The sequence below is a fragment of the Poecilia formosa genome, unplaced genomic scaffold (genome assembly GCF_000485575.1).
Source record: "Poecilia formosa unplaced genomic scaffold, Poecilia_formosa-5.1.2 Scaffold2, whole genome shotgun sequence".
NCBI lineage: Eukaryota > Metazoa > Chordata > Actinopteri > Cyprinodontiformes > Poeciliidae > Poecilia > Poecilia formosa.
The window spans coordinates 5,757,196-5,774,809 of NW_006799941.1; the positions used below are offsets into that span (position 1 = coordinate 5,757,196).

The 17,614-nt window shown below is 35.8% G+C and overlaps 1 protein-coding gene and 1 long non-coding RNA gene across 4 annotated transcripts; one reads left to right on the plus strand and one right to left on the minus strand.

Moving 5' to 3' along the window:
- Positions 1-3,302: 3,302 nt before the first annotated feature.
- On the minus strand, positions 3,303-12,190 carry LOC103137578 (sodium- and chloride-dependent GABA transporter 2-like). 3 transcript variants are annotated; one of them, XM_007551384.2, is made up of 15 exons: positions 12,080-12,190; positions 10,234-10,426; positions 9,741-9,875; positions 9,337-9,477; positions 9,174-9,258; positions 8,969-9,101; positions 8,749-8,883; positions 7,677-7,780; positions 7,456-7,580; positions 7,254-7,366; positions 7,024-7,161; positions 6,214-6,316; positions 6,017-6,117; positions 5,404-5,574; positions 3,303-5,047 (listed from the first exon to the last, which is right to left on the minus strand). In XM_007551384.2, the coding sequence occupies exons 2-15, from the start codon at positions 10,418-10,420 to the stop codon at positions 4,883-4,885; spliced, it is 1,836 nt and encodes a 611-aa protein (XP_007551446.1). In that variant the 5' UTR covers positions 10,421-10,426; positions 12,080-12,190; the 3' UTR covers positions 3,303-4,882. The 3 variants fall into 3 exon arrangements, with proteins under 3 accessions (XP_007551446.1, XP_016526863.1, XP_016526857.1); XM_016671377.1 differs by lacking the exon at positions 12,080-12,190 and adding an exon at positions 10,057-10,117 and having other exon boundaries at positions 9,741-9,945; positions 10,224-10,298; XM_016671371.1 differs by lacking the exon at positions 12,080-12,190 and having other exon boundaries at positions 10,234-10,704.
- LOC103137590 (uncharacterized) lies at positions 10,860-11,725 on the plus strand. The gene is made up of 2 exons (XR_001662071.1): positions 10,860-11,325; positions 11,422-11,725. It is a non-coding gene; the product is annotated as an uncharacterized LOC103137590 (long non-coding RNA).
- Positions 12,191-17,614: the final 5,424 nt, after the last annotated feature.

Here is a 17,614-nt window from a genome sequence, read left to right on the forward strand (position 1 = left end):
AACTGTAAAATCAGTGAAAGCATCTAAACTTTATTGATAGATAGAAATCTCACTGGGGTAAATGTTAGTTATGAAAGAAAGGACAGCCATTCAAACAACTCTGCCTAAGAAATATTTTCAGTTGGAAAAAAATATGTGTTAACGAGAAAAGTGTTCAAACCAAAAATAGATACAGCTTTAAAGAATAAATAGCACAAATTACACACGTAACATGGTAGGTTTTCTGTGATCAGAGCCGAAAAACATCAGCGGGCACAAAATGAGATAAAAGTCTATGTCACCACATCAGCAGTTTTGATTTTAATATGTTAAACACATAACCACACACACAAAAAAAAGTCTATAAATAAATTTTCAAATGAATTGGTTTGTCTTGTATAACTTAATAATGGCAGGACACTATTCTTTAAATAAATCTTAATTTGTAATTGCATTTTTTTGTGAAAACGACAGAAAACATAAAGAGAAGAAAACATGGATTCCCAGAAAACGGATCCACCATCCAGACTATAAGTCAGGTTGTTTAGGGTCTGCGGAAATAACTAAACGAAGTAAAAGAGAAACCAAATCAACTCTAAAGAAGCCAAAATTATTTCAGTCAGAAGCTGTACTAGGACTAATTTAGACATACATGTAAATCAGTCCTATCCAGCAACTTTTAAATATTCAATTTAAAGTCAGCCACCATCAAACAATCCAGTTGTTGTTTGATGTTCTCCCATCAAGAACACTGATGTGAGAGAAGTCTCTCTGGCCCTGCTGCCGTAGACTGACTGCTGACGTGATCAGTCCTGTTTAATCTCAGCCTTCACTGTGGCTTTGACAGTCGTGTAGCAAGGATTACTACCTAATGCCACCCTCTCTCCTCTTCACCTTTCCTATTCCTCTGTTATACCTTTTACCACACACGGATGTGCTGTGAGCATGCTCCGAAATAAAAAAAGCTGAGTGCTATTACCATGCCTGGATTCCTATTGCATATTTTGAAGATAAACCAGACAAGTAAAGGGACTGATTTTTACTACCACAAAATGTCTTTGTGTGCTAAAACTCAAGGATTACTTTATTATAGCATTAAAGAAAGATCTGTGTTTTTCATTGTGGCTGAAGCGCCCTCTAGAGGCAAACTTTAATTCACTCAAGATTTCTAGAATAGAAATATAATAGAAAAACCTTCTATCACCCCACAATGGGGAATTTATTTCCAACACATTTGTCATAACGGTCAAATAAATGCAATCATTTAATTCTGAATCAGTTAAGCCCTATCTATTTACATATAGTAAAAAAAATAAAAGGTTATTTATTATGTGCAGTCTCCTAGTAAATCAGACACAAACTGTTAACGATGCCCACAGATTTGGAGTATTACTTTTTTGTGATGGAAAAAGCTCAAGAAAATCCTTAATGTTTTGGGGTATTTCTCCAAATGTTTTTATTGTTTTGTGTATGTGAGGCATACAGTTTTGTTTTAATAGCATACCTTCACCTAAACTCCATGAAACTTTATTTCAATAGATGGGAGACATAATTTTCTTTTTGACTTATGAGGAGGACTATTTCTTTGTAAAAGGCAAGGCAAGGCAAGTTTATTTATATAGCACTTTAAAACAGTACCACTGACCAAAGTGCTGTACAATCACAAAATTAATCAAATAAAAATCAAAATTAAAACACACTATAACCAACAATACAGTGACTTAGAACACCCTATACAATACATAAACATACCCAGATAAATACAGGAAAGCAGCAGCTCAAACTGAATCAAAGGCCAACCGAAAAAGGTAAGCCTTAAGAGCAGATTTAAAAATTGCTAAAGAAGAGGCCTGTTTTACCGACATAGGTAAAGAATTCCAAAGTTTAGGAGCTGCAACAGCAAACGCCCTGTCTCCTCTCTGCCTCCTCGAAGTCCTCGGCACCTCCAGGTTCATTTGGCTCGCTGATCTAAGAGCTCGAGGAGGACAGTGTATATATAGCAGCTCAGAGAGATAGGAGGGAGCAAGGCCATTTAAAGATTTAAATGCAAATAAGAGAATCTTAAAATGCATTAAAAAACATTTAAATTTAGCATCTCCTTTTATCTAACAAGCACATTGAAAAAAACTGTTTCTGTATGTCTGTCTATATAAAATCTGATATATTTGCTGTTAGCATATTGTCTCCATCTCCATGCTTCACATTTGATACGCCCTCATAAGGTTTGTAAGCTTCCCACTTTTTTTTTTTTTTTAACCACCAAATATACACAAAAACAGTAACAGCACAGGAATGTCTCCAAAAGCGAAATTTTGTTCTTACGTAGATGTGCTAACTGTAATCTTTCTTTTTACATCCCACTTGAAGTAATGGCTTCTTCCTCTCTGAGTAACTTCTCAGCTCTTATTGACGATTCTAACAATGTATTTTCACAGCAGCTTCATCCAGCATCTTCACATGTCTTTTGCTTTTGTTTTACCTTTGATGCGTACATTTAGCCCCAAAACTCATTCATCTCTGGACCAACAAAGTCTTCCAGAACAATACATTCTTGTGTTATTAGATTGCGTGTAATTGTTTGAACATATTAATCTGGTATATTCAGATATCTGGAAAGTCTGATTCATCCAAATTAATCTCTTTCTGAAAATACCTTTTCTCATGTTTTGTGTACCTTCAGGTTTAGAGACAAAGAAGGCGCCAGTAATTATATAGAATGATGCATTTATTAAAATATAATTTATGTCCAACCATTAACCAAAAAAAGTTTTTTAATGCTCCATTCAATCCCAGCATAACATATCCTGGAATGAAATAGATGTTTTGAAGTTTAGGATAAGAAAATGAGACAAACAAGGAATAAAAAAAGGTTTTTGAAATATTCACTTGAAACCAAAAGTTTGCAGTTACAAAAATGAAAAATTATCAATCTGAAAATAAACTTAAAACAATGAAATGAGGAACGACTTGGTATGTAGCTCAATTATGGAAAGAAGAAACAACCCGACTGAGCTAAGCAGTAGATTGTAATTAAAGAAATATCAAATATTAAATAGGGCAGTTTTGCTTTATTTCGTTTGAACTGACAAATTTCTGTGTTTCAGATATATGATCTGCTATGGTCAAGAGAAGTATCTTTTTATGGTATGGTAACCAAGAACAACAACTTAAATAAGAATGGCTACCCAAACAGGTATATTACTTTAGTCCTTTTAGCTCAATTTCCCTCTCAGTATGTCACACAAAAGCTCATCAAATAACTTTGTAAAAAATATATATATTTGCATGTAATATTTCTTTTTCTTCTGGATTGATAACTGTGCTGTTTTTTGTTTTTTTACCACATTGGCAGTGGAATAAATGAAATACAGATAAAGATAGTGTGCTGTGTATGTAACCAGTACTGAATAATTTCATACCCACAGTATTTAGTATCTGGACTGAACTTGTTGTCTCAGTAACTAGTTCTCAGTCTGGATCTCCTTAAAAGGTTTCATGTTGCACCAGCTGCACCTGGTGCAACACGGCATGACAGTGTAAATTGGCTGAACAGTTTTGTTTCACATTACCCTCTAATCTGTCTGTGATTAAAGCTGTGAACTGCCTACAGGCCAGTTTTTCCACAGTTTCAAGTGTCAGAGTAGAGCTGGTTTGCTGTAGCAAGCTTCTGGTGTTTAATAAAGTGCTGGAGGATATTTAACCTGGGTTGAACATTTGTCCTTTTATATTTACATAGCATTTGGAAAAGTCTTTTATTGCTTCATAATATATAATTGAAATGAAGTTAAAAAGAATATATTAAGTTGATTTTATTTTCTTCCAATTATTTATTTTTCTTCCCTGACACATCAACCTTACAGGAAGTCAGAGTAACTCTTGAAGCACTTCCTAAAACCTCTGTACCCTAACAGAGTACAGTGTTATTCTTTTTTTAACTGAATCTTTAGATTTAATAAAGTTAACATAGTTTTGAATTTTTGATGTAAGCACGCTCCAGTAAATCTTTACACATGCTGTTAACTCTTATAAAAATATATTTTTATTTTGCTTTCCCTTGCCTTGAAATATTAATAACTCTGACTTTCTCCATTTCAACTTTCAGACCCAATCAAGTGATTGACTAACGAGTATTTCAAAAAGTAGCTCCAGGGGTTTGCCATCTTTCTAGAAGGTAGGATTGGTTTTAACCTTTGATCCACTTGTTTACAAAGAATTTGAACTTTGCTATTATTGCAGCAAAAACCATAATGTCACATTTCATCTTCGGATTTGTAGCTAGATCTAGTCCCAAATGATTCATATATTTGGCAGATTTAGATTTAAACTAAAATTCACATTTTATCAGTGTATTTGTTCTGACCATAAGTAATATTGACATTTTAGAGCATCCGAGCTAGAATATGATGAAGGATCTGTGGAGATAGCTAAAGATCCCACCAAAGGTGACAAACTCTGCTCCTCCAGAGCCAAAGTCCTACGACTTTTAAATTTGTCCAGGTCCAATTTATCTCCGCACCATCCCATCAAGTTCTACTGGGTTCATGCTAATGACCTACTTTTTCAATTCAAATGTAACTTTTTAGCACTCAAGGACTAGAGTTGGACAGCCACGGATTAGGATGCTCACAAGGACGCGTTCCTAAGTAATATACTTGAAGCTCATCACCAGAATGCTTATAACTGATGAGCAATGTAAGAATAGGTACTGTAGTGCCAGAAAATTTCCACTGATTATTAAAAAAAGGTATATATTTTTTTAACATGCCTTCTTTTAATCAAACAAAAATAAAGAGTGATAAATTACTATTATTCAAGGCTGATACTCTTCTTCTTTGCTTAAGATTTTAAATCTAAATCTGCCAAGAACCTGAATAATTTGGGCTAGACAAACAGACGTGGCTGATTAAACTACGGATGACCTCAGAATCGTGTTTTCTGTTTCCTGTGGATGATTGGCTGGACGCAGTGTGGAGAAGTCTGTGAATGACTGAAATGCTTCAGGGTTTGCTGCTTTCTTTATTGTGCCAGCTGGTACATTCTTTGCTGGAGTGCAGAGATGTTTTAACCGCTGTGTAGAAGGAAAGAAAGACCTTTTGTTATTTGTGTTAAGATGATTTAATACAAAAAAATGACAACGGGTGCAATGTACAAACTGGAAAGGTAGAAAAATATATTAAAGGCAAAAAAGATGTCCTACAATGCACCTCACTTCATTTATGTTCCTTGTTTTAATTTTCAGTTTTCTCTGTTTCAGTGTCAGCATACACAGATATCATAGTCCGCTGTACAGAAGCAAAAGTTGATTTTGTTTGCCAGTTTGATGTTGTAAATTAAAGCTTTTTTTTTTCTTACATCAGACACTCCGTTGTCCTCCCAGCCTTGATGCCTAATTAATAGAATAATTTCCAAATTCAGTATGTTTACCTGTGTCAGTGTTCCTGGAGTGATGCTCACAGCATACAGCATCCACAGCGGAACAAGTAATGTCGAAGAGAGAGTGAAGAATAGTCCCAAGGCGTATCCCCACCATGGATATTCATATGTGTTGTTGAATTTCAAAGGTTTGTGTTTGATCACAGAGAACAGAAACGTGAACTAGAAGAAGAAGGTACAAAAAAAAAGCACATCAGTTTATTTAATGCACTGCAACCTTAAGGCTTCAGAGTATTTCCTACATTTTGAAATTTGTTGGACTAGAGTTGGATCCTCACTGTAATATGCACAAGGATATTTCTAGCATCTAGTCCGCATTTAACTCTGCACCACTGTAGGTTTGGTTAGGCAGTATTTTATTAATCCAGAGGAAATTATGAGGTGGTCTGTTGCTTACATGCATATCTGTACATGATATATACATAATTAAAAACATAATTAAATACAAAATAAAAAAAACATAAAAACTACAACAAGTGGATTAGAGGGAAACGATCAAGACATTGTTTGGGGTGGCTGGTTTTGTCCAGAGCCGTCCTCAACTTGGACAAGTGATGTGCACAAAAAACAGATTAATGCAAAATATCACAAAATAAACACTTACGGTACAGATAGCTGGGGTGATGTACCTCCAACAGTATTTCATAAAAGGCCACGGACGATAACCAATCATGTCCTTCACATTGTCATAGTGACGATCTGCACCTGAAACATTAGATACTGTTAGTTTGCCGACATGCAGCAGCACAATAGAGGAAGCCGTTGAAAACTTGAGTTAATCAAAAGAGTTTGATCACATACCATAAACCCATCCAATACAGACAGACTGAAGAATAGCAAAAAATAGAAGTGTCATCCCGCTGCAGGCGTAGTAGTCAAACAGCTGGAAAACATAAAGGCCTCCCTGAAAAAGACACAATCTCTGTCACGCGAAGTATTCTAGCTGTATACAAACTGCAGGAAATCTTTATAAAAACACATTATTATTATTATTATTTTATTATAACTCTCATTTGAGTTTTACAGATGCCTCTGCGTAACATAACTCCAAATTACTCTAGGAAACTGTCTTGGGTCCACTGTATTCATTGGCCATGTTATGTACAATGTTACTTTTATTTCCAAAGATGATGTCACTTAATATCAGTCTATTATTTTTTTTGTTTTATTGTCATTAATCTAGTCATTCAAAATTCAGTTCAACACACATCATCTCAAGTCAATCATTTTGTTACAGTTCATTGAATGAGGCTTGTGAGTTTTTAATGGTTGAGAACATATTTTTGTTTAAACCGCTCAATTTTATAAATAACTAAAACTCCCAAGATGCCAAGCCAGAGTTGAGTTTTGTATTTAGGGCCCTACTTGAGGTGTGGACACCACATTTGGTGGTTCATACTATTCAAATCATATGAACTGACCACTTTGTTGGACTAGAAAGAAAACAGAAGACTTGTTTTCGTAACAGTACATATATTAATATTTTCAATGTCATAATCTCGAGCATCGGTCAAGATTCTGACCCGTTTTTAGTCGTATTTTGAAGTAAATTCAGCTTCGTTTGCATTTGTTCATACTATAGATAAAGGATTAACTGTTCAAACCACTCACCTCAGTTACCATCACAAGACCAACCAGGAAACCTCCGGCACAAATTGTGAGAAGAAGCAATCTACGTAGAAGGGTTTTTTGAAAGAAGGAGGGATACATGTCGGAGATGGTTGTAACCAAGGACTCCTGATATACAAACTGTTGAGGTAAGAGATATTGTTCAGTAAAATTACAACTGTACTTTCTTAAAAGAGTTTCAGATTTAAGTAAAAAATTGCTATGTTTCCTACCTGACTATCTAATCCCAAGAAGATGATCATAACAAAGAAAAATATTGCCCAAAGCTGAGGTAGAGGCATTAAAGCCACGGCTCGAGGATAAGCAATGAACGCCAAGCCTGGGCCTGTTAGATGGCATCACAAAGTTTCTTCAGTATGTTTTATCTCTATCACTTGGAATCTCTGATAAACATAAATCATCAACTTCCAGTACCTGATTCAGCCACCATGGAAATTTCAACATTCTGCTCTTTTGCCATGAAACCGAGCACAGAGAAAATGGCAAAGCCGGCCACAAAACTGGTTAAACTGTTCAGCAGGCATAGGTAAATACAATCCCTGTTTGGAGGAAGTGTGGAAGTGTAAAGAAATAGTGTTAATTATGTCATAGTGAAATAATTATATAATGAGTGGAAAAAAAAATATCACATGTACCTGTAACAGTTGTTGTTGTATTTGTTGTAACTTCCCAAAGATGTCAGAACACCTGTGCAAACTCCATAGGAGTAGAAAATTTGGCTGCCTGCGTCCATCCATACCTGAAAAGGTACATTTTGTTGTGTTATTAGGACCTAAGTGTGCATATCTCATTGAATTTAAATTTGATATACCAAAAAGGTCTACCCACCCCAGTTAAACCACCAAAACAGAACTTTCCCCACCTTTGCCTTCTTTAAACATGTCCAGTATTTAAACCTGATCGTGTCACTTAGTTCTTTGGTTTACATTGTGGTTTTTTGTTTGTTTTTTATTTTTTAGGTTCTGTAACAAAACTCAGCCATCTTCACAGAATAGTTGTATTTATACTGACATTAATTTAGAGGTATGTGAGCAGAGAGGGATCTGGATACAGGCCACACACAAAAAAAAAAATTAAAACAATGCATAATTTCACTATTTCGCAAACAAGCACTACTTTGTGTTGGTCTGTCCAATTACAACCCTTAAAATTCACTTATGTTGCTATGAAATTTGGAAAATCTCAAAGTGTAATAATATTACTGCAAAAGCACTGCATCTTGTCAATTTTGAAAGTTTCAAACTCCATATCTTAATACTCATCTTATGACCCAATCTGAGTGTGACTAATATTTAGTCACATTTATGTAGAAGAAGGAGTGCTGTGAAAACAAATTTGTGATAAACATGCAAACAAGCCATGGCTTGAATTTATTTATACGTAGAATAAACGTTTTGACATGACCTGTGAGAACATTTATTGAGTCACCGACCTTCAATGCCTATTTCATTGGTACAACTGCACTTTGTGCCTTTCCCTTATTACCACAAAATCCTAGAAGACAATAATCTTAACATTTGCATATTAGTAACACGGTATGCCAGGATTCTCTGAATTACGGTACCTTTGCAAAATACTTTTGATTCATAAGGATTTTAAATGTGGAGAATTGATTACATTTGCTACAAAAGATAGATAGAAAACCAAATATTCATGACTTAAGTCTTAGAATTAAAAATAAAAACAGCTACAGATTTAAAATGGTACCTCTGGGTCGGCGAGGCGGGACGGGTCAGGGTAGAGGTAGAAAAGAATGCCGTCTTTTGCTCCTGGTAATGTCAGACCACGGACAAGCAGCACTGCCAGCATCACGTATGGAAATGTAGCTGTGAAATACACCACCTAATGCACAAAGATTACAGTGACTGTGAGGACAAGATGACAAGAAATCAGAAATGAAAGGAAATCTGTTAGTTCTGTACTGCACCTTTCCTGTTGATTTAACTCCATTCCAGACGCAGAAATAACACAACACCCAAGCAAGAAGCAGACAAAGAGCCAGATCCCAACGAACACTTCCGATGTTGTCAATTCCATCGGACAGCCCCAATATTCTCCTCCTGTGACGGACTTTATTCAGTAACGCGCACAAACAAAAGATCTGAAATAATGTTTCACTTCTTGATACCTACTCCCAAAACTGAACAACTGAAGATGTCGTGTTGGCGTACAGGTGGAAAGAGGACGTGTCATTGTGACCATGTTCAAAACACGCAACTTATAAGGAAGCAGAGATGTTATTAGCAGGGAAAAAACAAGACTTGATGTAAAAGATCCTGACAACCTGCTTTTTACCTGTGTTCCAGCTGTTATTGCAGCTCACCCATGGAAGCTCAGTTCTGAAGGATGAAAACAGGTAGAGAAAGGTCCATGCCAGAATGACGATGTAATACACCCCGGTGTACAAAACAACAACCTGGCTTCCATAACCCAGGCCTATGGAGAGACAGGTATGTCTTTAGTAAGATATGTGACTTTAGTAAGATATGAGCTGACTTGAAAAATAGTTTCTCAAGTCAATATTTTCCATGCCTGGCCTGCCCATTAAACATTGTTTTAAACCTCACCTCACCTTCCAGGAGGACAATTGCTCAAAACAAACAGTCCAGCTATAATGGAATAGTTTTGATCAAAACCTTTTTTGTTTTTGCTTGATTCTACCCAGGTAGCATCAGCATTGCGACAGCTTTAGCGCATACCTTCAAAAAGAGGGCACATATTCCTCCAACATGTTATTCCACCCTGGCTGGTGAATTGACCCAAAGATGTCTCAAGGAAGAAGAGTGGAATGCCACAGGTGAATAGAAATAAAACATAAGGAATGAAGAAAACCCCTTAAAAACAAACAAGTCAGTGATTAGTATCTCAGAAATATCAACACAAGCTTGTTGTTGACTCTTACACCTTAGCCTTTTTTCTGACATTTAATAATATCAACAGTGCTGAATATTTTTAATCATTCGTATTTACTAAGAAATATGCTACAAAACAATACTAACATAGCTACTTGCCAACTCTGCTCTGTGACCACCTTTTACATTGGTTTTGAGGTGTAACATTAGCAAAACTTTAGCTCCTGACATTGCCTCAGTCCTCACATTAGTCACGCAAATCTCACAGTCTTTTGACAACTGACTTTTCACCAAGATGTAGTTAGCGAATGTCCAGCTCTCAGCAACAACAAAGATTTACCTCCTCCATTTTTGTAGCAAAGGTAGGGAAATCTCCAAACGTTTCCAAGACCCACAATATGTCCAGCCACCGCCAGGATGAACTCCATCTTTGTGGCCCACTGGCCCCTCACATTTGGCTCAATGCTGAAAGGTCTGTCCCCAGGGTTTGGTTTTGTTTTCACATGGGAGATTTGTTTTGGGTCCATTTTAACCTTGGTCAGGATTAGATAAGTGTCATTAAGTATGCAATGGACACAGTGTTTATTAGTTAAATACATTTATAAACTGCGTACATTTACAGACTGCAAAGCATTTAAGTTCAGTATGGCATAAGTAGAAAGCATGAAATCATAAATTCAATCAGTGTTACTTTTCCATTGCCAATATTACCATTTCTTTATTATTATTATTATTGTTTTTATGTTTGTTTTTTTTTACTTTATCAGTAGTATTATTTTTATTATGATCAGTATTGTCATGAAGGACTTGTACATATTTTTTTTATCGTATAACGGTTTCTTATTTTCTTTCTTTATGTACCAAGTCAATGAAAAACACTCTCCTTACTATGAATACATAAAGGACTGCATTAGACTCTGTTTATGATTTGTTTTTGCACATTTAGTTTTGTTTCTGTCTGTTCACTTAAGCTTAATAACTTTATTTTATTATTTTATTTGTTTATACAGTTTTGTGTGGTACTGACCCCCAGAATTGAGTGAAAGCAATCTAGTCAATATCATATTTTGACACTTAAAGGAAAATCTATTCATATGTTTCAGGGTGTCCAACATGCAGTAGTTATTGATATTTTGTTCAGACAAAATTATCTTCCTTTTGTAGCGTCAAGAATATTAATAATTCTCTTCTAAATAACACTCACGCATTCTCTGCCACGCTAATTTACACCAACAGTATTTATTTATTTATTTTTGTTAAATGTGTTATGTCCTCACTTAGTTGGCAACCTCCCGTTGCCATGGTGAATCGCGTTATTCGCGTTCGATTGTTGAGAGGTAGTTTCTATGCTCGCGCTTATATCGGGGTTAACTGCTCTGAAACCGACAACTCAAGAGTTTCATAGAGGTGAGGCGGAACTCTGCCCGCATCTGTGAGTCTTCCCTCTACGTTTCGTTGGGAGGGTCGCAGAGGATATCGGTTGCCTCTACAATCAAAACGTATAGACAGCGTTTGTTTATATTTACAGGGTTAAGGTGCGGCGGAGCTCATTGGCGAGTGAGGCGCAAGTTGAGGACAGCAGGTGTGCGACACGACGGAGCCAATACCGAGACGGCTTCGGAGTGGAACAAAGAGGTTCCTTCTCCTGGATTTGACTGGCATGATTCCAGCTTTTTAAGACTCCTGTAATTGAAAATAGAGAACAATCTTATCCTGAACTTGGGACTCCTCGACTGATATTGGGGAGGCATTTTATCGTACAGTTTTGAAAGCAAAGTGATTTATCCCTTTTGTGTTCCCGCTGGGAATAAATATATTTATTCAAACCTAAACCGGTCTCTGCTTCCCTGGGTTCTGACTCACTGGCTCCCCCTTGTTGTCGAAGAACTTGTCGACGTGATACTTAATCCGTATCAGCTTGGTGCATACCCACACATCATGCGTGTATCAATGTTTTTTGTCCTTGTGTCTCTATTAACTTCCATATCATAGTTGTCAAACAAAAATTCACGAATCTATCCATCTGTATAATACACACACACACACACACACCTTCACATATATATTAACACAGACTAACCAAATTAACTTTTTTTCTAATAAGAAACTACACTTTTGCATCATGTCCATACAAACAGTCAAATTTTAAGCAACTTTTAGTGCAGTTAAACAAGTTTATATCTTACCTTGAGCAGAACAGGTTCTTTCCTGTCGCGTCAGAAGATCAAAATACCTGGTTCTTCATGAGACGTGGAGAGTGGTTTCTGAAGGAGTGGCCATTGAGACTAACACAACCTATTTTCTCAGAACCAACAGAGACCAGAGGTACATTTACAGTTGTCTGTGACTGTTTTGTAAAGATAACACAGATAATCGCCTCAGACCCTCTGAAGGGGCTCAAACTTATCTTAAGGGCTACAGGCCAGATGTAGAACATTTGTTCCCCCCCCCCCTTACTCTCCTTAATGTTTTACAGGGAAATTAGTCTCTTTCAAATAATAGTGCTTTTACTTATTAGACAAACATTGTATCATTTGACTCAAAATGATGGAGAGTCAGCGCTATTTTCACACGCATGTCAAACATTTGAATCTGGAGGCTTCGTCTATTCACTCTGTTCTTTTGTATTGCACTGCGTATCCAGAACAAGTATTCTCAGAAATACTAAGTTTCTTGGTAATTCATGGTCAGACAAAACAATCTGATCAAAAATAAGATATAAAGTTTCCAAAAAAGAGCCACAGAAAGGATTTTTTTTTTAATTTTTTTAGAAACATCAAAAATACAAAATGAGCTAAAATGATCATACAATTTTATAAATGGTGACATTGTTGCTGATATTCACAGAAATCATTTCAACTTTAAAGGTGTAGTGTAGACAGAAGTCATAAAAAATGTTACAAATAAAGGTGTTTTATATATATATTTAATTACATTTATAAGTGACCATTCTAAATGTTGTTATTAAATAATAAAAGTTATGTCTACAGGTAAAAATATTTGCCCCAACTTCTGAACTCTTAAGGAGCATTTTTGTCATTGAGTCTCTCATTAAGACCTTTTAAGAGGCTAGTTCTTCTATTTACCACAAGAGGTCAGTATTTAACACAACTTTCGACATTTACAGAATTTTTTTTTTCCAACTGCTTTGCTGCATTTCTCTGATCAGAGTTGCGCTTCTCAGCGCTGCTTTTCATACTTACAGTTTCTCATTCCTATCAACAAATTGCAAATCCTCTGCTTCCATACAATTCTCTACTGGTTTATAACACTATCAATATATCATTTGCTGTCATGTCAGTCAAAATGAGTTGTATTTATGAATGCCATTGCAGTCATTCCCTATAATTGATTGGTTGGTTGGTTGATTGATGTTTGGACTCACTGTCCTGAAGAAAGGTGAAGACTTTTGTAGCCTCCAAACATATCGACTTACAGGATTGCAATTAACTTAAAATTTGTGAATTTTCATAGTTGTCTTACAAATTTTTTTCTTTTCTTGTAATTTTTACAAGGAATCATTAGTGAGGGAAGCACAGATTGGTTGGGTGCACAATTAATAGCTGAATAACTTCCTTCAGAATAATTCACTCTCCTTACCTGGCTTGTCACTTTGGGTGGGACGACGTCGCTTGAGGTTTGCTTCTCTCTGTGAGATGTCCGAAGCTCGGAAAATTGATTTCATAATCTAACCCTGCTTTAGACTTCACCACAACTCTCTCCCCATTCTGTTGCTGTGTTGCTCTGTCTTCATTAAAGCATTTATTTGACCAATATTCTCCAAGAAACCATCATTGAAATTACACAGGTGGACTCGATGTCTCCAGATTTTATTGAGGGGAATGAGAGTAAAGGGGACTAAATATGTAAGTATGTATGTGTACCACAGTTTCAGACATGTTTTTTTTAAAAACATGTATCCTTTTCCTTCTATTTAACACTTATGAATAACTTTGTATTAATCCTTTATATTAAATACCAGTAAAATAGATTAGAGTTTGCTGTAACGTGACAAAACGTGATGAGGTTCAAAGGGTATGTTTACAAGCGTACTTTACCTGTTGTACTTTAGAATCTCGACATAAAACCCATCACAAAATTTCTTGTGTAATTAAAAATAGCTACAGAGAAAAATGTCTTGTCCTGTTAAATCTGCACACAGCTGCATTTCCGTGTACTTATGTAACTTTGTGCGGTATAGCTTTGAAAGACACTGCCAAAGATAATTCATTTACAACCCTGTAATGATTTGTCCAACTTGTTTACCTGTGATCATTGCAAGCCCTTCAGTCAGATATTCACCAACAGATATCACACCAGTGGCCCTGAGGCAAGAAAAGCTGCTTTGAGATGGAAAATGCTGAAACAAAGACGGAGATACTCCCAGGATATCATCAGGCTTCAGAGGACGGCAATGAGTGAGTGGACTGACCATTTGATTCTCATACTTGCTGTTAAAGAAATGTCTCTCTGTGACTTTTATGAGTCATAGAGTGTTGTCAAGCTTTTTCTGCCTGCGTAGACAGCTCCATGTCAGCAAAACATGTAAATATTCATGTTGTTGTTTTTATGTCGACAACAGAAGTCTTCTTCATTATACTCAGTATGATTTATGATCCAAACTTTCAATTCAATTTAAGTTACTGATGTAGCAGAAGTTCACAAGTCCCATCTGTCTACAACACAAAGAATGGACATACAGAAAAATATAACCATGTTTTCTTTTTCTTTATTTATTTTGCTGCCATTTTTGCTATCCAAGAAAACTTAAGCTATTACATCAATGTGACTAAATCTGTGGCCTCGGCCTCATTGTGGTGATAATAAGGATAGTAATAGGAGGGTTTTTTTTTTATTTATTTATTTTGGCTTTATATTTAATGATTCAGTTTTATGCTCATCTTTTCAAGAACATTATTGCAGAAGTACCAGTTTTTGTCTGCATTTGTTCTATTAAACCTCAGTCTGACCTTCAGGGATTTCTTTGAGAGCAATTGTTTGTCCTTGCATGCCTCTCTTTTAAAATTAAACCTCTTTGATTTGTTTCTGATGCTGCAGACATCAACTGTCATATCAGCGGTAGCAAACGCCTGGTGCAGGTCCCAAATTGATATTTTAGGGTTTTCAGAGACTTACCTTAGCATTTTTGCAGTCCCTCTTTTTGGGTAAACTTCTCACACCTGGTTATGCTGGTAGTTATTTTCAATGTCCTCCACCTTATTCCACACAGTGTGCTATCTTATTTTAGAAGTATAATAAACACAAGTTATTTCAGAGTGCCTCTCTCCACTAGAATTGAGAAATAGTAAGGTGAAAAATTGTGATTTTGATGCGAATAAAGCCTCCTCTCTCTTATTACTGCACCATTTTATGACCAAAATACTTTGTGCACATTCAGGTATTTTTGTGCTTTATATTAAATCTGACATTGCTACTAGAACCTTAACAGGAAGCTCTAATATGTACAGGTCTACATCTCCGTTGGTCTTTCACCTACTTACTGTCTGCTTCCATATATTTTGAAGGTGAAAGGCTTTTTATTTAAAAACAGAGCTTTGTGCAGTGGCCCTATGATTCTCCTTCAGTCTATTTAGTTGTGATTCACCTTTATGCCCTTCAGCGCCAAGCCTGTAAATGCTATCAGCCATCTTTCTTTTCTACATTTTTCAGAGTAATACAGTGGGGCGGGCTGACCTCAAAGCTGAGGGTAAAGTTACACTTTGATTACATGTTAGAGGCTTTCTGCTAAGGCTCTAAAGTACAACTTAGTACAGCCTCCAACACACATAAGCTCTCTTTTTTGTTTGAAAATAATTTTGATAATTTCGGCAGCAAAACATTTTGCTATGCTGCCGCTAATATGTTTTCTGGATGTTTCATTTCATGATGAAGTTGTTGATTGGTCTTTATTTAGAAATAACTGATTTTGAATTTGGGATGCGCAGTAATGGTTGGTAAATCCCAGAAACATGCATATTAGGTTACTTCGCTGTGCTAAACTGCCTTTGTTTGAGGATGTGTTTGCCTTTGCTCTGCAGGACTTAGATCAAGATTAGGTTTCTGGAAACATTGCTCTGCCTTGCACTTTTGTGTTGTGTTCTGGACCCATTGAGCAGCATCTTCAGTCAAACCATTTCCAGGATTCAAGTTCAGCCTGTCTATTCAGGTCTGCGTCTCTATGGCCTCTTTTTTTTTTTTTTTTTTAGAAATATTAGAGTAAATGTGTCAAAAAAACATGTTCAACGACCATGGCTTCTTTTTTTTTTTTTTTTTTAATTCAAAATTGTGTTTCCACTTTTTTCAGTTTGAGGGCAAGTCTCTGTCCTTCAAAGTTGTTTGTTGTAGTAACAACAAAATTGTAACAAAGGTTACAACTTTTTATTACTTTAAATTCCTTGGCACCATAAAAGAAAAAAAACAAAAAACGAAACAGCTTACGTATATCTGCATGAATGAATTTTAACATAGTTTTTTATGACTACGTTTCCATTTACAACTTGCTTCAACTTGCAACAGGTCAAGAAGTTCTTCCTCAGAAATGTTTACTCCTAGATTAACAGCAGTTTAAAAGTCTTTAACCATTGCGACTTTTAACCTGAAGCTTTTTTTCAGGTTAAAATCTCGCCAGGATACATTCCTGTTGACAGATACTGATGTATGAGACCCAGTTTTCTGTGTTTAGTGAACAGTAAACCATTAAGCCTGTAAAAATGGAACACTGGTAGGTCATTTTTGTGACATTACAAGATGGATGTAGTGTAAAGTTGAGTGGGCCAAAGGGATCTCATGATGCTATCTTGCTTTATTTAATCTGCCAGCTCAAGGATGGCTTAAAGAATGTCATATTGCTGATAACATAGCTGATAACAAAGGGTTTTATAAAGGAATAAATCAATTTTCTGTGGTTGACTTGAATGCTTCTTCAGAGTCTCTCATATCTATTTCGTAAACACAAAAAGAAAATAAACATTTGGGTTCAAGCATGCAACACATTAAATTAAAACCAGGTAAAAGTACGTAAAATACTCTCCATATTCCCAAAAACCATTAGAGGGAGCCAACTCACCTCCCCATTTAATATTTAATACGACCAATGAAAGTTTAAGCTTATTGTGCACAATTTTGTGTTTATTTTTCCAACATTTTCAATTTATTTAAAATATATTATGCGTTTGTATGAACAAAATGACATATGTCTTAGACTTTTTAAAATATTTGCTACAGCTAAGCTTTTTTAAGTAAAAAAGGTATATTCTTCATAAGAAAAACAAAAACATTTACACTACTACATATCTAAACTAATTGATTAAACAATAGGAAAAAATAAAACTAACAATAAATAAGAAATATTTTTGATTGCAATTTATATACATTTATTTTATCTACCTAACTAGAAATAACCACAGTCGTCATTTACTGCAGATGCTTTCATTTTGTGGTTCCAGTTTGTAAAGCAAGTTTTCATCTAAATTCTGGAGGAGGTAATTCACAAAACATTTTCCCTGCTCTCAGCAAACACCAGGTGGCGCCAACTCCCCCCTTTTTTTTTTTTCTTCTCCCCATCTACAAACAATAAAACGAAAGCTGGCTCACGAGGCAACTGCCAGATCACACACCACACCTCATCCATAAAATGAAATTAAAGTTTCAGAGAGGCAATCAAAACATCTCAACCCCACAGAAATGGTGCCAGCTGTTTTGTCAGGAGGAATTATTGTGAG